The sequence below is a fragment of the Equus caballus genome, chromosome 26 (assembly GCF_041296265.1).
Source record: "Equus caballus isolate H_3958 breed thoroughbred chromosome 26, TB-T2T, whole genome shotgun sequence".
NCBI classification, from domain to species: domain Eukaryota; kingdom Metazoa; phylum Chordata; class Mammalia; order Perissodactyla; family Equidae; genus Equus; species Equus caballus.
Genome location: NC_091709.1, coordinates 45,991,490 through 46,016,369, shown reverse-complemented (window position 1 = coordinate 46,016,369; position 24,880 = coordinate 45,991,490). Strand labels below are relative to the sequence as shown.

General features: G+C 58.6%; 1 protein-coding gene and 1 long non-coding RNA gene across 3 annotated transcripts in view; one reads left to right on the top strand and one right to left on the bottom strand.

The window, feature by feature from the left end:
* The window catches only part of PDXK (pyridoxal kinase), a 33,398-nt gene extending 11,883 nt beyond the window's left edge, over positions 1-21,515 (bottom strand). Inside the window, exons 1-7 of one of the 2 annotated variants that reach the window (XM_001491196.5) lie at positions 21,199-21,515; positions 10,375-10,429; positions 3,218-3,322; positions 2,418-2,501; positions 1,851-1,897; positions 781-866; positions 246-291 (exon numbers count right to left, since the gene is read on the bottom strand). In XM_001491196.5, the coding sequence (XP_001491246.1) occupies positions 246-291; positions 781-866; positions 1,851-1,897; positions 2,418-2,501; positions 3,218-3,322; positions 10,375-10,429; positions 21,199-21,285 (510 nt within the window). In that variant the 5' untranslated portion in view covers positions 21,286-21,515. Of the gene's footprint in view, positions 1-245; positions 292-780; positions 867-1,850; positions 1,898-2,417; positions 2,502-3,217; positions 3,323-8,988; positions 9,141-10,374; positions 10,430-21,198 lie in introns of those variants that run through there. The other variant, XM_014736409.3, reaches the window with a different exon arrangement.
* Positions 20,530-23,969, top strand: LOC111770837 (uncharacterized). Its single transcript, XR_002804272.2, has 2 exons — positions 20,530-20,753; positions 21,740-23,969. It is a non-coding gene; the product is annotated as an uncharacterized lncRNA (long non-coding RNA).
* The last annotated feature ends 911 nt before the right edge of the window (positions 23,970-24,880 follow it).

The window sequence follows — 24,880 nt, the reverse complement described above, 5'->3', positions numbered from 1 at the left end:
AAGACTCTCACACGGCGACTGCTGCACGAGCAGAGCAGACCCCGACAGCACTGAGCGGCGGGTGGCCAACCAAGTGGGCCAAAGAGACTGACATCACGTCCCCTGGCCCTGCTGGCTGGCTGACTGGACCCAGGATGCTGGCCACTTGGGGTGCCCATCTCCCATCCCCGAGGGCATGTGGCCGCCCCCTCCCCGCCATGAGCAGTGCCTCCTGTCCCACACCAGGCCCCGGAAGCTCTCCTTACCGCTAACGCCTCTTCCTGGCTGTGGATCTTTCTGCCGCTTAGCAATCTGGAAGACAGGTGAGACGTCACTTCTCTGGGTTCTGCCTGTGACGTTCCCAAAGCTGTGGTGGCCCTGGACATGTCCCTCCATCCCCAGAGGGGGCTAACTCAGCACCTGCTGGCCATCACCCACCAGGTGGCACTGTGACGTGTCTGGGGACCAGTCAAGAGTAACATTTAGTTTTCAAAGGGGAGTCTCACACATCACAGGGGTGTGGTGAAGTTCCACATTGTGGCTACGTTTACGTGCGACAAGAGTGAAGGACAGCAGCCACATCAGGCCTGGCACTCAGGCAGCAGGTATCTGCCCGACTCCGGGATGGCCTGCCCCCAATCTCCGTGCAAGATTTCTGCTCCTCCAAGGCAGAACCTTCGGAGGAGCCCCTCAGTGGCCTGAACGAGCAAGCCCAGGGCAGACATGGGGACGCTCCCCACACACCCCTGTCGCTCTCTCCTTGGGGAGGTCTGAAAGCATCAGCCATTTCTAATTACTTACTCAGCCTCAAACTGGTTGGGGGTTATAATGTCTGCAACCGGCACAACCTTTTCTTTGTAAACTGGAAGGAGGTCCTCTGGAACGTACTGAGGAAGAGAGGAGACAGGAGCACAGGCTGATGCACCCAGAAGAGGAGGAAACGAAACCCAGGAACGTTCGAGTCCAGGCTTGGGGACTCTGACTGTGCAGAAGAGACATTCACACCACAGGGGCAGTGTGTGGGGACCCAACGGCTCCCAGGGGCCTGAGGGAGGGCCAGGGTGCCTCCTTCCATCCCTAACATCCTAGGCTTCTATGGAGGCCCTGGCGTGACTTTCTACCTTCTCCACTTTACGCCGTCACCCACTCTGTCCCAGGGCAGGTCGGTAAGCTGGGTCCACTGCCTGTGTACAGCTTGCAGGCTGAGAGCTATTTTCACTTTTTGTTTTTTAAAGTATGCTTTTTGGTGAGGAAGATTGGCCCTGAGCTCACATCTGTTGCCAATCTTCCTCTTTTTTTTTTCTCTCCCCTCCCCAAAGCCCCAGAACATAGTTGTATATCCTAGTGGTAGGTCATTCTAGTTCTTCTATGTGGGACGCTGCCTCAGCATGGCCTGATGAGCGGTGCCACGTCCGCACCCAGGATCTGAACCAGTGAACCCTGGGCCACTGAAGCAGAGTGTGTAAACTTAACCACTCAGCCACAGGGCCAGGCCCCGATTTTTATATTTTTACAGGGTTGGGAGAAACAAGTCAAAAGATGAGTAACATTTTGTGACACAGAGAAATTACAGGGAATTCAAATTGCAGACAGTCCATACACAAAATTTTACTAGAAAACAGCCATGTCCGCTCATCTGCAAACTGTTTGTGGCTGCTTTTGGCTACAACAGGGACCACAGCCCCAAAACACCTACTCTCTCGCCCTTTATGGAAAATCTCTTCTGCAAACCTGCTTCTCCTCCTACCCAGGGTTATGTCTTCAGCCCGAGTGCAGTCTCCCAGCCAGGCATTTAGAGAACCGGTGTCCCATGTTTTGATTAACAGCAACGGGTCCACTCACCCCCCTGATATATGCATGAAATTACTAACCATGGAGCCCTCGCCGTTCCACTTGTCACCCATCACCGGATCACACACTGGAGAGACACAAAGGGCGTCTTATCAGCAAAAGCTGCAGCGGATGAGAAAAGAGCGCTCGACGCTGACGTCTGTTGTTAAATCTCACGTATGCAACTAAAAGCTGGGAAAAAGTGTGGCCTCCCATTCTCATTTATCCTGTCACCTGGCACTGAGCATTTTGTTGTCCTGCCCCACCCGGGGCATCCATCCCCACCCTCCCTAGGGTCAGTGGTGGTCGTGCACCTCACTGCAGGGCCTGGCAGCCCAGCCTCCACATGCCGACGCTGACTACAGCATGCTCCTGACCTGCTTCTCTCACACAGACGCCAGGTTCACTGTGAAGACGTTTCTAACCCACGTTCTCAAGACTCACATCCGTGGAGGCCCAGCAGATTCACACTCACGGGCTGGGAGAGGCGGCACGTGAAGGGGGCGCCCAGAAGGAAGGGGGCTGAGCTGCCATTCACAGGGGCCCAGGCCAACCCCACTGGAGAAGGTGGCGGCCCCGAGGGCGCGCGGGGTGAGCGCAGCGCCTACCGTACACGAGCCTGGGGTTCTGCTGCTTCAGCTCCCGCACGATGTCCACCACCATGGCCAGGAAGGACTTGTCCCTCGTGTAACCTTTGGGAGGGAAATCCAGGCCACCCTCACAAAACAGAAGGCTCACGCCAGCTGACAGCAGCAAAAGGGAAATAACCACCATAGCAAGTGTTCCTCCCTGGAGAACGGCTGGCTGTTCTCAGATCCTGGGGCCAGGGTTAAAATGAAGTGTCCCCAACAACCGGGGCAACCAAGGGGACACCAGGCATTTCCCAAAAGAAAGGTCAAGTTTTAAAGGAAAGGAAGAGGCCACAGTGACAGGTGTACAAGGAATGTTCTCCTCCTTCTGTCCTTTCACTTGCAAGAATAAGCATATTCACTTTTAACTATGTATGTAAATACAATTGGGTACTTCTTTTACCATGAGAGTTTGTAAACAAACCCAACGCACCAGGTGGCAGCGTATTGCTCCCCTGGGTGTTTTCACCCCCCGACACCTTCCCCAAATCCCACCTGTCCCCTGCCGTGGGCTCCAGAACCCCAGTGTGGTGACTTGGCTTGGCCAGGACAGTCATCATCCAAGCAAGAACAGCCTGGCCAGGATCCCAAGGTCATGCTATGGGGTCATGGCAGTTACTAGAGTTCCACCGGGTTCTTGGTGGCACACGCCACGCCCCCTTGAAGGAGGCAGGGACCAAGGAGAAGCACGGGAGTGGGGGTGCTCCGGGCCTTCCCCAGCCCAGTCCGGCTGGAGTGAGCCCCACCAGCACCAGTGCTCAGCTCCCTCCGGGCCTCACCTGTGAGCACATAATCATATTTGTTCACGTTGTTCAGCTTCAGACCTTCGTACAGCTCATGGAGTTCATCTGAGTTCAGCACCTGACCCTTCCAGTGTGTGTAGCCTGTGGAGAGAGCCGGACACTCAGGGCCCTGACACACGGGGACACGGGTGAGACACAGCTCACCTGATGGCCCACTGAGGCCCACACAATCGGCCAGTCACCCCCGATGACGCCAGCGGATGGTCCTTTCCCCAGGGGTTGCTGCAAGGACTCAGTAAGGTCACCCAGGCATGGTGCCTCGGTGGGCCCTCCTGGGCCATCAGCCTCAAAGAACCCCCTGGAAGGTCCTCTGGCTCTGACACTGTCTGGGGTTGTTGTTACTGACATCAGGGTCCCACCCTCCCACAGCAGTTCCCTCTGGAATTCACCCAGTGCAATGAGGGCGGTCAGCTCTCCAGGCCAGCTAAGGACGCCTGTGGAACCTGTGTCATGTTGAGAGACGGGACGCGGGGAGGGACACGCCAGACCCACAGAGCTGTGTAACTTCTCCCTATCTGTAGCAGGGCTCCTGGGGGTGACCCCCCCCCCCATGTCACAGTCACTTGCTTTGCCAGCCTCTACCATACATGTTTCCCCATCCAGGACAAGTTGTTCCATCACTGTCACCTGGGCACCTGGCAGGTGAGGGCTTGTCCTGTCCTTGCCCGCACCCCTCCCCGACAAGGCTGAGTTGCAACAGAGCAAGTCTTGGACCAAATCGCAACCAGGAGCCACATGTGAATTAGAAACAGGCCCAGGGGCTCGACCTGCTCTCGGCCCCGAAATGTACCCAGGTGAAGCATTCCCTCCAGGCAGACAGACATGGGGGTGGTCTGCGGGGGGACCTTCCTGCCATGCGGGACCCTTGCTCACCCAGGCTCAGGTAGGGGCAAGGTGGAAGGTCAATGGCTAGCCCATACATGCGGGGCGGGGCTGCACCATGGACACCCCGCATTTCACCCATGAAAACGCGTTCCTGGCATCCCTTAGGCCCTGAGGGATCCCTCTGATGGATGCGTTTCTAAGCACGAAAGTCAAAACCTCAGGAGGGTGGATTCCCACAATAGCCAAGTCCATCTGGACCACCAGGCGGTGGATCCCGGTGGACAGGCCCATGTCCTCACCCGGCTACAGGCTTCCTTCAGGCGAAGCCCCACAGGCCAGGCAGCGCAGGCCCAGAGGAGAAGGGGCGACGGCTCCCTCCACCGGGTGGCCTGTGGGCGTGAGGGCTGGCTCCCACCCGAGGCGGAGCCATGGTGAAGAAGCTAGTCTGGAACAAACACCCAAGAACACCTGTCAAAGCAATTCTCCAGGGACTGCTGTGGCCTCTGGGACGTCAGCCAGGGGCAAATGCCCACCCTGTATGTTCCATCAGAAGACAGCGGCGTATCCATCAGACCGAGAAACTGACTGACCCCTGTTAGCCGGGTAACCTCAGGGGCAGGAGGGGCAGGGGTGTCCACCACGGGCCAAGACCAGCTTCTCGCGGCTCCGGCTCAGGTGTGCATTAGGAGCTGGCCATGTCCCAGGCAGGCGTTTGCTCCACAAAGACCTGGGCTGCCACAGAAAGCCCGCAGCCCAAGGGTGGGGGAAAACGGTCCTTCCTGCCCCTCGGTTTTCCAAACATCCTACCAGACAGGGTGGGACCTAAGGCGACTGCACAAGTAGTATATTTGTGTCCTAGGGCGGCGGTGACAAAGTCCCCCAGACCGGGCGGCTCCAACAGCAATTCTGGAGGCCAAAGTCCAAGATCAAAGTGTGGGTAGGGCTGGTTCCTCGGAGGCCTCTCTCCTGGGGTGTGTAGACGGCATCTCCTCCCGTGTCCTCACGTGTCCTCTGTGTATCTGTGTTCTGATCTCTTCTCATAAAGACACCAGTCAGGTGGGACGAGGGCCACCCTCGTGACCTCATTTTACCTTAATCACCATCTCACAATACAGTCACATTCTGAGGTGCTGGGGGTTAGGACCTCAACACACAAATTTGGGGGGACACAATTCGGCCCGTAACACGCAGTGACAAAGGTGAGTCACACAGACCTCCAGGTCTCAAATGCAGGGAATCACGCAGAGCACGCAGCCCCTCGGTGAGGCCGGCTTCCCAAAGAGACAAGGGGGCTTGGTCCACACCTTTGAGCCCTCCTGCCCAGTTGCTCCTTCTCCACGGCTCAGGACAGGTCCAGAGCCTTCCAGACCCTTCTGAAACAGGGGAGGGGCACTTGGACCCTCTCTCCAACCCATCAGGTTATGGATGAAAAAACAAACTCTGCAGAGGTCGAGCGAGTGACCCCAAGGGACACAGCTCCTCAGGCAGCCAGAGCGGGCCCAGCAGGCCCGTCCCGCCCCAGCCTGCAGGGAAGGCCCCTCACTGTCCCCAGCCATCAGGCTCCTGGTGTCCACACCAGCTACCTCTCCTCCCAGGATTTCACCACTTGGCCTGGCAGCTGGTCACACTAAAAACTGTAAGCGCCAAGCCAGCTGGGCCTGCCCTGCCCACTGACCTCCAGTGCCACCAGTTTCTTCCAGCTGTCCCCGGGGCAGGGATCCTGGCTAACAGGCAGCTCGAGGACACCTGTGCGGAAGGAGCAACTTGAGCACACTGGGTGGGCAGGCGCTGCTTCAAAGCCTGGCGCTGCCCTGGAAGGCAGGCCCTGGGGGAGCCTCCCCACGTCCCAGAGGGCAGAAAATGAATTGGGGTGGGGGCCTTGCCTGTTGAAAGAGGGCCTGTAAGAATGCGGGCTGGGGAAAGCTGAGCAGAGAGCCATCCTGAGACGGCTGTCCCCAGAAAGGCCAGCTGCAAGGCCGGCCCCCACTGGCGTCTTGTAACTTGCATTCCCCCATTCGCAGAACTGAGAAGAGAGGCCACTGTTTGCAAGAACAATGTGCTTTGTGCCGCCACCTGCTTTGCCTGAGAGGCGAGAATTCGGTGCACGCCAGGCAGAAGCTGCCCACAGGACCAGCCCCCATAAAAATCCCAGGCGCTGATCTCCGACGAGCTCCCCGGTAGACGACATGTCACATGTGTTGTCACGGCTCCTCGCTGGGGAGTTAAGTGCGTCCTGCGTGACTCCGTGGGAGGGGCTCTGGAAGCGTGCACCTGGTGTCCCCGACCTCCCCTCATGCTTCCATTCCCTGCCTGTTGCCGTCAGACAGCATAGCCGTGAGTCCTCCTAGCCCGTCACCGAAACTGGGGGTGGTCCTGGGGACCCCTGGCACAGTGGGGATCCACCCTAGGAACACCAGGGCTATCCCTGCCCCCTGAAAACGTTCCCTCAGCCTCCCTCAGCTCCCAAAGCCTGCCTACCCCAACCCAGCCACCTCTCATGATCAGCCTAGACCCTCCCCATCCACGGGGGTCTCGGACGCGGATCGCAGCACTGCAGCATCCGGAATGCAGATTCTCAGGCCCTGCCCAGGCCCGCGAGCCAGACTCCCTGGAGCCCCGCACTCAGTTTTCACAAGGCCCCAGGCGATTCTCAGACACACACAAATTCCAGAAACCCTGATTGAGATCAGGAGGCAGCAGACCATGGCCCCTGGGCCAATTCTGGCCAGCCACGGGTTTTTGTACAGCCTCCAAGCTAAGAACCAGTTATGACATCTTCAAATGGTTGGGAAACAAGAATACTTTATGATTTGTGAAAATGATATGAAATTCCATTTCTGGTGTCCATAAATAAAGTTTAAACTCTACTGGAACACGGCTGCACCCACTTCTTTACTCACTGTTCTCTGGCTGCTTCGTGCTCCAACAGCACAAGAGTGGCAAAGCCTCAGTCATTTAGCATCTGGCTCTTTATAGGGAAAGCTTGCCAGCCCGGCTCTGGAGTACCTGCTCCCCCAGGAAGCAGGCTCTCTGGCCTCAATCTTAAGAGTGATTTCTGACTCTAATCACAATGACATCCCACTTCATGCCCACTATGATGGCTAGAATAAAAAAGACAAATAGTAACAGGTGTTGGGGAGGACGGGGAGAAACTGGAGGCCTCGGACGTCGCTGGTGGGAATGTAAAATAATGTGGCCACTTTGGAAAACAGCCTGGCCGTTCTTCAAACAACGACACACAGAGTTACTATCTGATCCAGCAATTCTATACCTCGGTAAAAACAGGAGAAAACTGAAAACATGTCCACAAAAACACTTGTGGAACAGTAGCATGATTCATAGTAGGCATGATTCATAACCCCAAATGTCCATCACTGAATGAATGGATAAACAAAATGTGGTAGATACAGGCAATGGAATACGATTCAGCCTTAAAAAGGAATGAAATACTGACTCATGCTAAAAATGGATGAACCCTGATAACATTAGGCTGCATGAAAGAAGCCAGTCACTAAAGGCCACATATCTATTGTATGATTCCAATTTACGTGAAATGTCCAGAACGGGCAAGCCACAGACAGAAAGTGGATTGGTGGTTGCCAGCACCTGGGAGGAGGAGGAATGAGGAGGGACCACTAACAGGTAGAGTTACTTTGGTATGGTTTCTGCTGGGGCAATGAAAGTGTTCTGGAAATATACTGGTGATGGTCGCACAACTCTGTGACTACACTAAAAACCAGTGAATTGCACACTCAAGTGGGAGAATTAATTCCACGGCATGTAAATATCTGAGTAAAGATGTTGTTTAAAAAGAAAAAAGGGATTTCTGACCTGGAAGAGTGGGCAGATGTCGGCTGGCAGGACTGCGTACTTGGGACCAGAGCTGCTATACCGGGCGACCCCGACCCCAGGAGACAAGCAGAAGCAGGCTGAAGTGGTCAGAGCCTCTACATGGCTCAGGCGTCCCACTGTGGGATCTATGGGGAGGCTTGTGGAGCAGGGTATAGACAGATTGTGGTTGAACCCTCAAGGCCGGTCATGCATAGCCTGAGCTGAGCACCGAGCACACAGTAGGACCCATGGTGGAACTAACACAACAGCGAGGCCTTTGCCAGACAGCTCGAGAAGCACAGTGCTGGACAAGGGTGCTCATGAATGGGGACAGCCTCTCTAACCGGGTGATTCACACACGACTCATGCAGTAAATCTTTCTCCCCGTATAGACAAGCCTTAACAGATGCTTGCTGGAGGTGAGTGCAGTAAAAAAAATAATAAAGCGCCTCTGTTCTTAAAAAAAAAAAAAAGGTAAAAATAGCAAGTACTCTTGGGTCCAAAGCCCAGGACAGAACAGACAGGTCACCATGGGCGTCCTATACACACAGGGAGCGATTTGGCTCTACTCCCCGGGAATGGCGGCTGTGGGGCTGCATGGGAGCGGCTGAGTTACGTGTCCTCACCACCAGCTCCCCAGGTACCACTGTGGCACGTAGTGCCACACTGCCATGGGCGCTGGGATAAAAGAAACACCAGCCTCAGTTCTGAGCAGCAGAGTGTGGGCAGGGGGGAGGGGAACAGCAGAAAGGGGTACCTGGGCTCAGGGGCACAGTGAGGCCTCACCTAGCTACTCCCGGTTGGGGCGGTGGCACCTGAGCCACAGGGTGGCCCCGGGGAGGCCTGCCCTGGAGGCCCCAGTTAGGCTGCACAGACAGCGCCGTGGGCCCAACACAAGGTGCTCAGAGCCACCCACAGATGGGAGCTGCCTGAGGGGTCCCCTGGCCAGGCAGGCCCTGAACAGCATCTGGGGGCGGCTGGGGTGGGGGCAGCGGGCTCTTCCCTATCCCGGGGGACTCCCAGGACCACAGGGGTGGGCCCCCCTGGAAGGGAAGCCCCCGTCCTCCTCCTGGCTCTAACCAGCCCCATACCTGCGTGGGCTCCCAAGCATGCGGGAGGGAGTCTGTCTTCATCCATCCATCCCTCCAGGGGCAGACCAGAGGCCCCCTTCTGTCTGGGAGCCCTCAGGACGGCCCGTCCACCACCAACTGAGAAGGTTCCACGGGAGCCCAGGAGACAGCCAATCACTAGTGAAGCCCCCAGAAGCTCCCGTCCTCACCCGGAATCTGACGCAAAGGGCGCAGGAGTTTCTAGGCCAGGTCTTTGCTTAGCTGAACAAATGCTGATCGTGGCACAACATAACATTCAGCAATAAATTTAACTCCATTGTTTAATGTCCAAGCCAGTTTGGCTTATTTACTTAAAAAAAAAAAAACAAGAGGGCAAGAGGGTGGTTAAAACAGCCAATAAAACACAAAGGATTCAGGGAAGTTCGCTGGATCGAGTTCGACTTTTCATTTGTTTGTTTTGACTTAAACTTTTTGGGACTTCTCCACATTTCCGAGCACCCTGGACATTCGGCAGAAGCAAAGGCAGGAAAGGACCACAGCCTTTTCACCAGGGCCCGGCATGCAATTGCTCCCTCTCGATTGCAACACCCCCTCCCTTCCAAGAAGAATCGCACCCAAGAGAATTACGGAAAATCTTCCCCGTGCGGGCTGACCCTGAAGCACCTGCCCTCGTATCCTGTTGGCACCAACGCCAGGCTGTTTCTGGGACGTTTTGTGCTCCTGGGGTTCCTCCTGGGTTCAGGTAATTTCAGAAGAGGCGACGTGGCGACGCCTCCAAGAACCGAGAGGCTTTGTTCTCCTGCTCTGCACGGTGTGGGGATCATGGGCCAGCGCAGCCCGAGTTCAGGAGCTCGCCTGACAACTCGAGGGCTTTCCGAGGGCAGTGACCTTCACATACCCTTGAGCCAGCAACTCTGCTTCAAGGAGTCCATGCACAGAAATCCTCGGGTCCTCGTGCACTGAGACACCCACACAAGCTGCCCCAGGCACTGGTTTTAATAGAGAAATCAGGATCCACCCACTTGTGCACCAGCAGCATGAACATGTGGGGCCCTCCCCACGGCCCGCGGTGTCACCTCAGTAGACAGCGGGGGGCATGAGCTGGCACATCACTCAGAGGACAGCACAGCCCTAGAGTAGGAACTGGGATCACTGTCCTTGTTTTACGGAGGAGGAAATTGATGCACCGAGAGGTTATGCCACAGGCCCCAGGTCACCCAGCTCCAAAGCAGCCAAGCGGAGATTCAGAGGCAGCAGGCCAGACCGCGGCCCCCGCCCTCCCATGCTGGGCAGCCCTCTGGTTCCATTTCCCCACCTGTCACATAAGGGGTGGGACCCCAGATGTCTACAGGGCTGTTTCTCATGCCCACACTCAGCTCTATGATGACGCTGAGGTCAACACCTTACCTGTGTGGTTTGAGAACTGGACAGAGTTCACCGCGTCGATCTCAAACCCCAAAACCTGCAAGACACACAGAGAAGGACCAGGTCTGAGAGAGCCGGGCGGCCCGCTGCCCCACAGCAGGTGCCCGATGACCGACGGCCTGGGGCCAGGCTGGAGGAGGGGAGTGGACTGAGGCCGGGCGAGTGCAGGTCCCCGGCACAGGCTGGAGGGTCTCCGAAGTGGGGAACAGGAGGGTCTCCCCGAGTTGGGCCAGGTATTTGTACTCTCAGTGCTGTACATGTCTGCTGATGAGCTTGTTCACTCCTTTACTTAGGAAATATGTTGGGGAGCAACCAGCCCAAAGGGCAGAAACTCAGAGGCCACGGCCCTCCTGCTGGAACTCAATGAAGCACTTTCAATCCCTCTGGAATCCCACCAAACGAAAGTGCTCAAAGAAACCCACGAGCCGTCCATCGGTCAGGGTGCTGAAGGGCGGTATGAGGTTTCAAGCCCCCACTCGGACGAGGAGGGAAGGCCAAGGGCTCCCCCACTCGGGGACACAACTGACCGCTCCCTCCCCAGGAGCCTGGCTGGCAGCCCCTCTGTCATCACATGTCAGCTGGGGAAAAAGAAGGCACCCAGCCTGGGTGCATACAGAGCATACAGAGCAGGCGACGGCGAAAAGCTAAAGCCATCACTGAGCGAAGAGCTGAGTTTATGGAAGGTGGGAGCTCTTCCTTTAATGACAGGGAAGAAACGGCCCGGACGGCTCAGAAGCCAATGCTGACAGGTGTTCGTGGTGAGAGGGCGAGAACCAGAGAGAGCCTTCCTGGTGCTTATCTTTACTCTTCTGATTGTCCACGTTCATTCAGTATTGATTCTCTCAGACGCTATGACATAGAGGACACTGCAGATCCCTCGGGGGGACAAGGCACACTCTCTGTGGGGGCCCCCGCACCCAATGGCTGTCAGAGGGGGCAGACATCAGGACACTTCTCAGCCCATCTCTTGGCCTCCATGTGCCACCCTTACCCTGGGTCCCTGCCAGGCCCCACAGGCTTCTTCCACCTGCCTCTTCCAGGCTGGCCCCCACTGACATTGTTGCAGGAGGACCCAGGACGATGGCCCTGCTGTGTGGTTCCCTCCCTGCCTCTCAGAGTGTGCACTGCATCGCTCCGCAGAGCCAGCCATCTCAGCTGCTGGAGGACCACCACCCAGTGCCGCACAAAGGCCTCAGGTGCAGGGCCCTGTGCTTGGGGATGAAGCCATGAGCCATCACCCACCAGGACGCGAGGCCCAAACACCCAGGAGCAAATCAATCCAGCGTGAGCCGTGTACCAGGGCCCGGCCAGGTCCTCCAGACCTGCGGGCACCAGGCAGCCACCCCCGAGAGCAAAGGGAGTGGCCTCGGGGCCATCAGCACAGGAGGGACATCACTCAGGCCCTCCTTTCGCATCCCCCACCCCTACATGAACGACGTCACCAGGGGAGGTTGGGGGCTCATATATGGACCCATCCACCATTTGCCCTTTGGACACTCGAGTGCAAACAAGCTCTCAGCCGGCCCCGACTTTGAAGCCACATGAAACCACGTCATGACAGACAGGTGTTTAAATTGGGCTCCATGTGTGTTGACAGCTGAGCTGTCCTGCCGGCCCCCACCACCGGGACAAGGTCATCATCTTTCCTTTCGGAGGCTCTGGCTTTGCCCACAGCTGGGACGTGGGACTAAACTGGGAGTGCTGTCCCCCCACAAGGCCAGACCACGAAAACCACGTCATCCGCCAGGATCAGCGTGAACAGGACCAACCATGCCTGGAAATCCGGGACGCAGCTTGCCGAGTCCCGGGACCTCTGCCTCCCCATCTCTTCTGCTCCATGCCACCCAGGCCACCAGCAGGGCCTCTCAGAGCTACCCCCCACCTCCCAACACCCTTCCTGAGGGAAGCACACCCCTTGCTGGCCGCTCCATCCCGGCAGCTCCCTGGGGCGCACACGGGGCCCACCTGCCGCCTGCCTGCACCAGGCTGCCTGGAAGGGTCCTCCACCTTCTCCCCAACTCTCCCAGCTCCATCACCCCCACTCCGCTTCCAAGGCCCCACTGCATCCGTGCTGCGGGTCAGTCGCCGCTGCCCTCTGTGACGGTCGGGGCTCCAGGAGGGCAGGACCTGTTCTTTTGGACACGTGGGGACAGAGCAGGGCTTACTGAGTATTCGCTGATTTGATACACACACCACACGTATTTCCCATGTCTGTGTCTGCCATCCTCGTCCCCTGCTCTAGGCCCTAGCCCCCCACAGGGGGTGCCCAGTCTCCCCTCCATTCCCTCCCGGCCAGCCGGGTCTCAGCCGGGCGCCCCTGGGACATCCACTTCCACAGCTGAGGCCACCAAGGGCCACCACAGACCTCGGCCCCGCCCGGGGTGTGGGGATCGGGGTCACGGCTAGAGCTCAACTGATGATGACGGAGAACGGACTGGCCGGGGACTGCGGAGAAAGAGGCCAAGGGGCGCTGAGGGGCTCAATGATCAACAGCCAGGACTTCCAGTTAACGTGGCCGCTGCCCTTGAGACCCTCGCCCTCCCCCAAACCCCAGGAAAAGGAGGACAAAGGACCTTTTTATAATCCTGGTCCTCAGAGACAAGGCAGGGAGGGGGCAGACGGTGGGTGAGAGGTTTCAACAAACTCAGTTTGTGCGTATATGAGAGAGAGGCAGAGAGACAGGGAGTGAGAACCAAGGGGAGAAGCTGGTCCCAGGGCCCTCCCCTCCGCCATCTTGCCCTGGCCGTCCCTGCCTTCTCCTCTGTGTCAACTCCCCACCCTCTTTTCCCCTTCATCTGACACCACCAACCAACCTTCAAGCCTCCTCGCCAGGTTCAAAAACAGGCAAAGCTCTGGCGTGGGCAACGAGGAGAGCGGGGAGGCGGGGGAGCGACCGGGAGCTGGCTTCTGGGTGCTGCGCAGTCTCTTCTTCACGTGGGTGGCGGGGACATGGAGTGCTCACTTTGTGAAATCACTAAGCTATACATTTATGACTCGTATTTAACAAGTCTTCTTAAAAATTTTAGGCCGGTATTATCAGGACTTAAAATAATAAAACAAAAATCAACAGTCTTTTTAACTAAGAAGTTAAGATGGGCACTTTGCAAATTGACTTGCCAGATTTCACGGCCTCCTATACACGGATATAGCCTGCAGTATTTCAAATGCTTTACAATTCTAATCAATTCTGAGGAAATAGATTGGAAGCAATGATGACACAAATCCCGAAAATCCTGCCAAAATATCCTGCTCCACTGCTTCTGGATGTGCAGATAATTAATCCTTTGGAGCTGGCAAATTGGAAGTCGCTATTTTCCGCTTTTAAAAGACAGAGAGAGCTAAGCCGCCAGGCTGGCATCTCCATTTCAAATACCAGCAGCGACATCAGCTTACTAGTCAGTGTCCCATGCTAGTGTGAGTGCACCTCTCAAACGGCAGGTGCGGGGCTGAGCGAGACTCAGAGAAAGACCACGTAGAGGGGCCGAGCTCCACCACGGAGCCCTCAGACCCCAGAGGAAGGAGAGTCCTGTGGTTTAAATCTAGTCTGCAGCTCAAACGCGCCCTGTGATGCTGGGGCTGCGACCCTGGAAATCACATCCCTGCTCAGCCAGTGGCTCCCAACGGCATTTGCAACAGGGAGGGAGAGAGACACTGGGAGAAGAGAAGGGTCCTGCCCCTTCCAGGTGGCTTTATCCCAGCGCTCTGCTCCTGCGCAGTGATGGGCTTCCTCTAGCAGCAGCTAAATCCACTTCTTGGATTTCCCATCGCTGGCAGAATGCCTCATCACCGCCCTCCCCCCCCCCCCCCCCCCCCCGCCCACGGATCCCCTCCTCCCAGAGCTCCTAACGACCACAATCTCTTCTCTCTGATCCCGTGGTATCAGCTGCCGGCAGGTGCCTCCTCCACTAAATTTTCACGTTCCCTTTTTTTCCCTTTTCTGTTCTTCCAATATCTGCCTTAACAGCTGTCTCTATTAAATTCTCTGTGAAAATAATCACTCTGGTTTCTGTTTCTGGACTGGCCCTGCCTGACACACCTCATCTTCCCCCACCCACAGGGGACCCGGACACAGACTGATCCTCGGCCAGGGGTCAGCGCTGTGTCCTGGCCACCCACACACCGTGAGCAGCCGGGTTCTCCCCAACGGTTGCCTGCCCGGCGTGCGGGCAGATCAAGTTCTTGTAACCTCGGCAGCCATCACGCGAATCACATCATGTGGCAACAGACCAGGGTGCCCCGTGGACCCTCCTGCCTGTCAAGACCACCCCATATGGGCCAATTTGTGGGAGAGCACTGCTGGTCTAAGTATTCTCACGGGTGAGAACCACACAGTTTTACAGTAAACCTTGGAGCTCAATGGCCTGTGGGCTCCTGCAAATTCTCAGAATTCTAAGAATGGTCCCGGTGGCCCTGGCTCACCCTTGCACAACCCCACGGGAGTGTGGGCGGAACCTCTAAATCTGACAGTCTCTCCCGTGATTCTGTCCTGTGGCAAACCAGAGATTAGCTAAGCGAGTCTGGTCCAACAACACGAACCCTTTAGACGCAGAGTCGTCTCCAGCTGACGGGCAGAAGAGGACATCGGAGCGATGCGAATGAGAGGAGGACCAATACACCGTCGCAGGCTTTGAGGATGCAGGCCACATGGTGAGCAATGCAATTTGCAAGTGAGTTTTACACACAGCCATTACTAAGAACTGAGTCATGAAACCACACATATAAATTACATCTTAAGCAAACATAAGAAATAGCCGAGCCCCACCACCCCCTAATTAGTCCGCTGTATTTCACCATTAGCCAGGCTCCTGAGCCTTCCGCGTCCGTTGGATTGGCATGGCAGGATTCTACCCAATGGAGGCCATGGGGCATCTCTTCCAACCCCAGCCAGCACTTTACCGTCAGCCGGGTGGATGTACTCACACCACAGGAACTGGCCCTCCCCCACCCCGAGACAGTTTTTTAACATTCACCAGCACACGGCAAAAACATCCAGACAAGACTTGTTTTAAGAAAAAAGAGGAAGAACTGACTAATCCAGACCAGGGAGGATGGGGGAAGGAGGCCTTGAGAGGCAGGGACGGACCCCACCTCCACCAACCCCTGCTGCCCCGGGCGAGTGGCTCCCCCTCCCAGCACTGCCCTGGCTGACCCTGGTGGTGCCTGCCCTCCGCCTCCAGCTTCCCCACCCCACCCCAGTCAGGGGCCCGGGGAAGCGTCTCCGTGCCCCATCTCTGCAAGGACAGCCTGCAGGCCTGGCTCAGGATCCTCACTCCCATTCCTGTGAGTCTGAATGGTCTCCCCGCCACCATTCTCCTTGCCCCTTCCCCCGACCCCCTGGTGTATCCCGCTAAACCCCAACCTTCAAGGGCTTGCCACTGCCCATGGGAGGAAGCCCAGACCCCCATTCTGTGAGTCCCTCCCAAGCGCCTCTGAATGAAGGCTGGCAGTGGCCAAAGCCCCAGCTTCGGGCTCCACCACCAAACCCACTCCCACTTCAGAAAGGGCTGGGAGTCTCGGCGGAGAGGGCCTGCGACAGAGCAAGCTCCTGCTCCCCCGAGTACGTGCCGCCACCCCCTCCGGCTGCTGAGGAAGACCTGCCACACGAGACCACGCAAGCACAGCTGACGCCGAGCAGCCAGGGCTCTCATAGCTGAGAGGGGCCACAGAGACTCCCAGCCAGCCAAAACCGGAGGCATTTCTGGAGAGGTCTTAGCATCGGATATGCTGCCTGTCACCCCTAATCAATGTCTGGCATGTGGCAAGGCCCCCCACCTGCTGTTGGAGGAGAAGTGTGGACAGGCGCACGGCACACAGGGAGAAGCCAGTCTCCCGCCAAGGGAGGAGTCCGAACACACGGCCTGAGTCCCAGGCTGGCGGGATGGCTCGGAACTGGCTCCAGCTTCCGAGCCCTGCCAACGCGCGGGGGAAACACGGCAACCGTCAGCGCAGACTGCACCCGGGAGAGCACTGTCAAACGTCCCGGAGTCGTGCAGACACAAAGAGCAGTGATGGCCAGGACACAAGGAGGTGATCAACCTCTCCACTTCTACACGCCACGGTAGCCAGAGGCTGTCAACGCGGGCTCCCGTCCTCTGCCCCAGTGCAGACCTCAGGCTGCCCTCCTGGGCAAAGTGTCCCTCCTCGAGGGCGGCTACATGTGCCAGGGGGCCTGAAGCCATGCTCCGGTCCCTCAGCCTTGGGTGGTGACGCATGCTCCCCGCAGCCAGACGGCCGCCTCACAGCTGCACTGCCAGCCCACTCTGCTGGCAGTGAGGTTAACTCGGCAGCCAGGCGATCTGCCCTCACTGGGGAGGCAGGGTGCTCAGAACAGCAGGAGTGGGGAAGCTCTGGAATATTCCAAGGCAGGGCCCCACCTGCCCAGACCACCCTTGGGAGAGTGGTTAGTGCCGGGCAGGGACAAGGGTCACAGTCATTAAGATCCTCGCGGTGGCTTGTCTTGGCGGTGGCTTGTTTTGCAAGACGTTAGCCACTTTCATAGGAAATTGGAATTAGAAAAGAGGGAACACGTGTCATGTGACTGCTGTCATCTAGATCAGCCTGGGGGGTCCATGTCCCTTCTACCAGTTACCGGTCAGCCTACAATTCTGCTCAATCCTCCTCCAGCATCCTCTCATCTCTCACAGGAACTTCTGCTGGAAACAGCCCTCAGCCCCGCAGAGACGGCTGTCCCCAACATGTCACACGGCCTGTCTGCCCTTGACTGGCAGCCCCCTCTCCATGCAGGGGGCGGTGAGGAGGGGATGGGGTCACGGGTCTGCCCTCACCCTCCCTGCGCTCTGCAAACACTGGATCATTCTGCCCCATGCTCTATCTCCTCTGTTGCTGGTCACAATAACACGTTCCCCTCAGCCACTAAAAGGTACTTTAGACTCCAGCCCGGAAAGAAATCCAGAAACAAGGTCAAGGTTCTGCTCTTTCCTCTGCTGTACAGCATTCTTCTCTTCCCCGGGAAGGCGGCTGCCCCGGGCTGCCGGCCTGACACCGCGAGCGAGCGGTGTGCTTTGGGGACCTGGCCAAAAGCAGTTTGGGAACCACGGCCCTGAAGCCCAGAGCCGCAGGCGTCCAGCCAGCACAAATCAGTGTCACGCTCATCGCGAAGCAGCTGTGCTGGCACCGTGGGCGGAGCTCCGTCCAGGCAGCACCCTGGGAGCCCGCACTCCTGACTGCCAAGGGGACTGCTCTCACTCTGCCGAGGAGGCTGAAAAAGGCTCAGAAGGCAGGGCCAGGCCTCTGAGCCAGAACTCCCAGATGAGGGGCCGCGGGGTCAGTCCCCACAGGTGGCCTCTCTGGCACCCCTCACATGCATTTTCCAGTCTCTGAGTAGCAGGAGGGCAGATCTGGGGGGCCCAGACAGAGCCCACCTCCTCCCGCCATTTCTAAGTTCTCTTCCCACAGCCAGCTGTGTGAACAGGCGTACCTTTGGAGTCTCGAGCTATAGGGTGACCATCAAAACTCAGAATATAATCCCCTAAGCACGGCTCTGGGTGTCCAGGCATGGAAACCCGGCTGCAATTGGCAAGTGCGGGACTCCAAGGCCATTTCCAGGCTCTGCCCACCCCAGCCCACGCCGCACTTGGTGAGGTTGCTGCAAGCCGGTCAGCAGGCCACCCCCACCCATCTCCCAGCTCCTCCCCACTGCAGTGGGGCTTAGACGTGGGGGTGGGGGAGCAAAATGCCCGCGTGGGACCCTGGGGAGCATCCTGCAGCGCTAACAGACTGATCCCACAAGAGCCGAGCAGCCGGGGCCAAAGGAAGCAGGTGCAGACTGACAAGGAACCCAGACTTGGGTCAAGGAAGCGCTCAGGGGTTAAGGGCAGAAAGTGTCCTCTGGACTAAGAAGCGTCTGGAAACTGCTCTTGTGATGGGCTGAACTGTGTCCCCTCCAAATTCCTCTGTTGAAGCCCCAATCCCTGGAGCCTTGGAATGTGGCAGTATTCGGAGAAACGGTCTTTAAAGAGGGGATTAAGGTAAAAGGTAAAATGAGGTCACTAGGGTGGGCTGTAACCCAATCTGACTGGTCATCTAATAAGAGGAAGAGATCAGGACACAGACACACACAGAGGGACAGGGACGCCGTCTACAAGGAGAGAGGCCTCGGGAGGAACCAGCCCTGCTGACCCTTGGATTGTGGACTTCCAGCCTCCAGACTGCGAGACAATGACCTTCTATTGTTGAGCCGCCTGCTTCGTGGCACTTTGTCAGGGCCACCCGAAGACACCAGCAGAGGCCTGTTTGAGGCCCGGCTGCGGGGGAGCGTGGTCTCAGCACCACCAGCCCTGCACCTCCCCCTCTCTTCTGCTCTCCCCATCCCTCAAGACCACATCTTATTACTGTAATTAAGAGGAGGGGGAGGTCATTAGGGCAAAGGACGCAGGGAAGGAAGCCAAGACCCAACCCACACCCACTCCTGACAGCAGTCCCAGCCTCTACGAGGCGCCCCAGGCACATGTGGGTGCCACCTAGCACCCTTTCCTGCCTGGTCCTTCTGCATGCTGGGAGGTGAGCAAGGCACCCCCGGCCCACCTCATGCAGCAGCCGGCACCTCCAAGAGACTGCTCACTCCCCATCTCCCCCGGTCCTAAAACAGCCTGTGAGGCAGGTCTCACACCCATTTCACAGAGGAGGCGCCACAGGGCTCCAGGCAGCAGGTGGCCTCTTCAAGGTCACGACCCTAGTGAACAGGCCCTGCCTTCCGTGACACCCGCCTGCCATGTTCCTCCTGGGCCTCACAAACGTCGAGAGGAGCAAAATGCAGGGCGATTAAATCAGAGACAGAGGGGTCACTCCTGCCCCAGGGATGACAGGAGGGAGGAGATGACACACTTCTCCACCCCCCCAGCCTGTGGCCGTCAAGCCCACAGGGAAGGATGCTGGGCACTGGGGAGACCCCAGGTAAGAATAACAGCTTGGTCCTTAAGAGGCACTTACTTCCCCAGGTGGCAATCTGGAGGAGTCCCCTCCCCCGGAGTAGGTGTGGAAGTTAAGAGCGTGTGCCCGGAAATTCAGGAACAAGGGACACCACTGCAGGACCCGGGAAGAGCTGAGCAAGGGACAGTTTGCCCCGTGGAAAAGGAAAAGGGCACGACAACAGGTGGATGGGGAGGAGGACAGGGCAGAGGGCATGGAGAAGCCAGCAGGGGCCCGTGCACCTCTGCCAGGGGCGGGTCCCACGGCACCCTGGCGAACGCCGTGCTGGGATGCTCCTGTCGCTGGGCAGGGAGCTGAAGCTGTTCTCAGAGCCCAGCCTGGTCCCATCCTCCCAGGCTGCCCTACACCTTCCCCCGCAAGCACAGTTCCCCCCAGTGGCCCTGCCTGCACAACCCACCTAAGTGCCAAGTCTCCCCTCCCCGAGGGGCTAGGGGCGGGCAGTCCATCCAGAGCAGCGGCCAAGAGCGGGGGCTGGGGGACAATCCCAGGCTAGCACCCTGACCACTCTGGGGAGTCAGCTCCCCACTGGCTGGAGTGAGAGGGGCAAGGACAGGACTGTGCACTAAGCACCGCACACTTCTCAATGGTGCTTGCCGATGAGTGGCGGCCGCCCTGCTTTGGACTGAACCCTGCTACCTCTCCACCTGCAAGTCTTTGCTCCACTATTTCCCCCTTGGCGCCGGGCATCGCAGCCTCAGGTCAGCCCTCAAACTCTACTGGGAGGCAGTTCCAACCCGTCCTACAGTCCTTCCAGCCAGCCTGCACTCCGCAGGTGTTAGTGACCCATGGTCTTTTATGTCCTGCAGGGCCCAGCAAAGGACTAAGCATGCACAGCAGGGGACATGGGACCTGCCGAGACCTGTTCCTAGCCCGGGGTCAGGCCCCGAAACACCAGCCAAAGGTGAACAGTACAGGAGAGTCATCACCTTGTGCAGACAGGCCAACAAGGCAAGGAAGTGCTGGTCACCCCAGCGTTGCCTCTGGCCCAGCACGACACCCCGCCACACCCAGGCCTCCTCCTGTGCCTTCAAGGGCCACGCAGCCATAACCCTGGGGCTGCAACAGGAAGGACTGGGCGCCGGTCAGTGAGCCACAATGAGATGGGGTGAGCGCCCAACCAGGACAGACACACGAGGCAGAGGCGGAGCGAGGGGAGCTGGTGGGGATGGCCAGTAAGGAAAGCCTAACACATTTAGAAGGCGGCTTCTAAAGTCAAACCCTGCATGGGACTGAACTGGTTTCTGGGATTTTCTTCTTCAGAGCTAACATCTGCAGGCAGGCCTCGTCTGCCCCATCCCCGTCCCGGGGGACCACCTCCCGGAAGGTCAGCCGCTCGCCCGGGGGCTTCACTATCCATGAGCTTACTCCTCCCTCCCACAGGGGGCAGGGACAGAATCCGGGGCGCCCGGCAGGTGAGCACTGCAGGCACCTGCCTATCCTCTTTCCTCCTCCGCTCCGGGGACCCCCGCTCGCGTGACGCCCCGGCCGCTGCGACGCATTTTCTCGCCTCCAGGGAGCCCCCGCCCGCAGCTGGCCGGGCCGGAGGGAAGGGGCGGAGGCTGGCGAGCGCGCACAGCTCGTGCGCGGGGGCTCCAGCCTAACTAATCGCTCCCGCCCCCCATTCCCTCCCACCCTCAGGGGCCCACCGAGTGTGCCCCCCGCCCCCGCAAAGCACCCGCCTCCGGAGCCCGCATCGGGCACCCCGCACTCCAGACTAGGACCTGCGGCTGCCTCGGTGGCCCGGCCAAGGTCACTCGGCCCGGCTGCGGCTACCCCGCAGCGGGCCCGCACTGCCGGGCGCGGGGACACCAGCCGGGTTACGTAAGGCCGGCCAGGCCGGGCCGGGGTGGAGCGTACCTGCAGCGGGAACGTGGCCGCCCGGTTGCCCACGTAGCCGCGGACGACGTGGCTCTGGATGGAGAGCACCCGGCACTCCTCCTCCATGCCGGGCCTGCCGCGGCGGCGCGGGGCCGGGCGGGCGTCAGCGTCTCCGCCGCTGGCGGGGGCTCCGGCTCCGCTCGCGCTGCCCTCCGCTGCGCTCCGCTCCGCTCCGGCCGCCCCGCTCGGCCCCGCTCGGCGCAGGCGCTCGGCTCGGACGCCAGGCCGCCTCCCTCTGACCTCAGCGCTGCTGGGAACCCGCGGGTCCCGCGCTGCGCGGGGGGCGGGCCGGGGGCGGGCCATCGCGCAGGCCCGCCCACCCCGCTCCTCCCCGGGGACGGAGAAAATCGAAACCGCGCTCCCCTGGGCCGCGGCGACCACGTCACTCTGCGCTCCTGGCACGTGGGTGGGGCAGCCACCCTCCAAAAGCCGGGTTTGCGCTTTTAATTTTTCCCACTAAGGGCACTGTTGCGTCGTTCATTCATTCATTGAGTCATTGATCCATTCATTCATTCTACAGAGGTCCGCGCGCCCTGGCCCTGCGCCTCCTTTCTGACGTCCGGGCCCCATATTCCCGGGCGCAGGCGGACCGTGACCCCGTCCGACCGGGACAGTCATGGAGGAAACGCGCGGGAGAGGGCGCAGAACTTGGAGACTGCGGAGGCGCAGCGCGGGGAAATGACCGGGACCGCCTCCCCACCGGCCGCGGCGCCCGCAGTGCCAGGTCTCCCCTCCAGGGGCGTCAGGGCCGCCGAACGCCCTACAGGGCCCGGATCCTGCATCCGATCCAAACTCACCCCTCCGGCCACTGCGCGGACAGGCGCAGGGACGCGGGAGCCCCGGGCCCGCCCCGCAGGACCAAGGACCCAGGCTCGCCCTGCCCGCCCTGGCGCGCCCACCGAGGGGACGCGGAGCTGACGATCGCGGGGCCACGAGGGGACTTGCCCTACCCCGCAGATGTCTGGGGGGCGGACATCTCCCCGGCACCATGAAACCTTTGGAGACCCCAGCCTCCCAACCCCAGCCACGTGGCCAGCCCTCCCTTCTCAGGTGCCCCGGGCTGGGCCACGTGGCCCGTGACCACCCCACCACCTCGCCGGGGGCCTGTGAGGAGGAACCCAATGCCCCGAAGTCACAACCCCCAGCCCCTCACCCCGCCTTTCCCTCCCACCCCACACCCCCAACCTCTGAGGCGCCCCCTGCGGCTTCCCCTTGCTACCCCCCGGGTCTCAGACCTCCAGACATGGTGATTTGGGTCTCTTCTGGTGACCCAAGGCAGCGTGTTTAACCTCCTCTAAGCCTGGTGAGAAGGTCGAGGCAGTGACCCAGCAGGTGACAGGATAAGGAGGAGGGAAGGCATGTCCTCAGCCATCCAGATTTTAAAGAGGAGGAATGTCCTAATGAATAATAATTAGTTGTTAGGTAATCACACCTAACATTTATTGAGTGCTTACTATGTGCTGAGCTCCTTTCCCGCATTAACACACTTAATCTTCACCAGTATTCTATACGGCCCGGTTTCATCCCATTTTTACAGATGAGGAAACTGAGCAAGAGAAACCAGAAGTTGCAGGCTGAGTGGCACACGCTGCTGGGTGAGAGGCGGGAATCCGCAGGGCCGGCAGCTCTGGCCACTGCACTCACTGCCCTTTTCTCCTTCCTGCTCTGTGAGGTCACCCGCCCGTGGCTCTAGGATGGCCTGCTGAATCCTTCCCTGTCAGCAGCTGACCTCACCCCTCCCCACCTGATCTGTCACCTCCTGTCCCTCCCTCTCCCTGGGCAAACCTCCCCCATTCTCCATCCCACCCCTCACAGCTTCAGCCAGGGGATTCCCAGGCACCAAGAGGGAAAGGGGCTCGGGGACCCTGCTCCTCGACAGAGGGCCCGGGGAATGATGTTTTGGTGAATTCACTTTTCCTTCGGCTTTTGAAAGGTCTAGGTTCCTCATTCCCAGAGCCCATGGTTCCCGAACTGGTCACCTGAGAGTCACCTGGGTCTCTAGTCACCCTGGTCAGCTAGCCAAGGCCCAGCCCTGTCCGCCTGCTGGAGGCTGGCCCCCAGGGCGCTCTGTCAGCTCTCCAGGGGCTTCTGGGACCACTCAAGCTTGAGAGGCACTGTTTAGGCAGCTGAGTTAATTTGGTGTTTTTGTGAACACTGTCAGTTGCCACTAGTTACCAGTCCACGGACAAACCTCTTTCCTTAATGACTCAGGCAGTGAAGACCTTCCAGAAACTGCTAGTCTATGGAAAAGACACTCCCAGGTCTGGCCAGCCGGGTCATGGGTGGGCTGCTTCACCTCTGTGTCCAGGTGGGGGGCAGAGCCCCTCAGGAACCCTCCCACCCACTCGCATGTCCCCGCAGGCCTGTGGACAGCCTTTCCTGGGAGAGGGCACTGTCCCTAATGTGCGGCACATGCCCTGAGGGGGCGCCCTCAGCTGGTTAGGACGAGGTGGCCAACTGACGGATCCCTGGGGGAGATTATGGCTGCACAGGCAAGTGGGTGGGGTCTGGTGGGGGGGGGACCGTTCGAGAAAGTCATTCACCAAGAAAGAAGAGAGGTAACTGAGAGAATTCTCTGTGCTCTGAGCTCATCTTCCATGACAGCACGTGAGTGACCGCTCTCTGAGTTGCTGGAGGTGGTGTGGTGTGTCCACGAGGACTCTGGGCCTTGGAAAATGACCATGATTTTGGTGACCTTGTGTCAGCGCTCAGTAATTTTTTTGAAAAAGCTTTCCATTTGGACATAGTGATGTATTGTGTGTAATTGTGTGTGTATTGTGTGTCAATGTGTGTAAATACATTTTCTTCTACACCCTGGCGGCGTTTGAAATGCCCTCACCGGGAGACCACACCCAGAGAGAGTTAGGACAACAGCTGCCGAGCTCCAGAGGCTCCTGTGTGAGGGGTGTTAGGAGTAATTTTTCTCTAACGAAATGAGGGGTATGTAGGATCTGTGGTTGGTCAGAAGTCTGGACAGGCATCTGCGCCCTGCCAACCTGGGGAGCCCAGCAGCCTAACACCCTCAGAGCAGCACCCTGGGTCCGGAACCTCACTTAGGCCTGTGTCCCCCCACTTCAGGGGGGTGCCTCGACCTGACCTGAGAAAAGGCTGGCTGATCCTACTCTCAGAGCGGTGTCACCTTCGACTCAGGGTGAACCTTGTGTATAAGCTTCCTCTTATGGGTTGCATTGTTCCCCAAAATCCATATGTTGGAGTCTTAAGCCCCAGTAGCTCAGAATGTGACCTTATTTGGAGATAGGGCCTTTGCAGATGTAATCAATCGAAAGTGAGGTCTTTAGGATGGGCCCTCATGCAAACTGGTGTCCTCATACCCAGGGGAAGACGCTGTGAGGAGATCCAGGGGGAAGACTGCCATCTACAAGCCCAGGTCAGAGGCCCTCAGAAGGAACCAGCCCTGCCCACACCTTGCTTTGGGGCTTCTGCCTCCAGAACTGAGAATAAGTTTTTGTGGGTTAAGCCGCCCCATCTGTGGCACTCTGTCCCACCTGACTAATACACCGCCTGTCCAAATGCCTAAAACGACGGCATGCCGGGCCATTTTGGGGTCTGCTGGCTGACATGCTGCACACGTGTCAGAGTCCTGGCTTCACCCTCTTGCACCACCTGGTAGGTATCAAGCTTGCCCCTAATGATCCGAGGG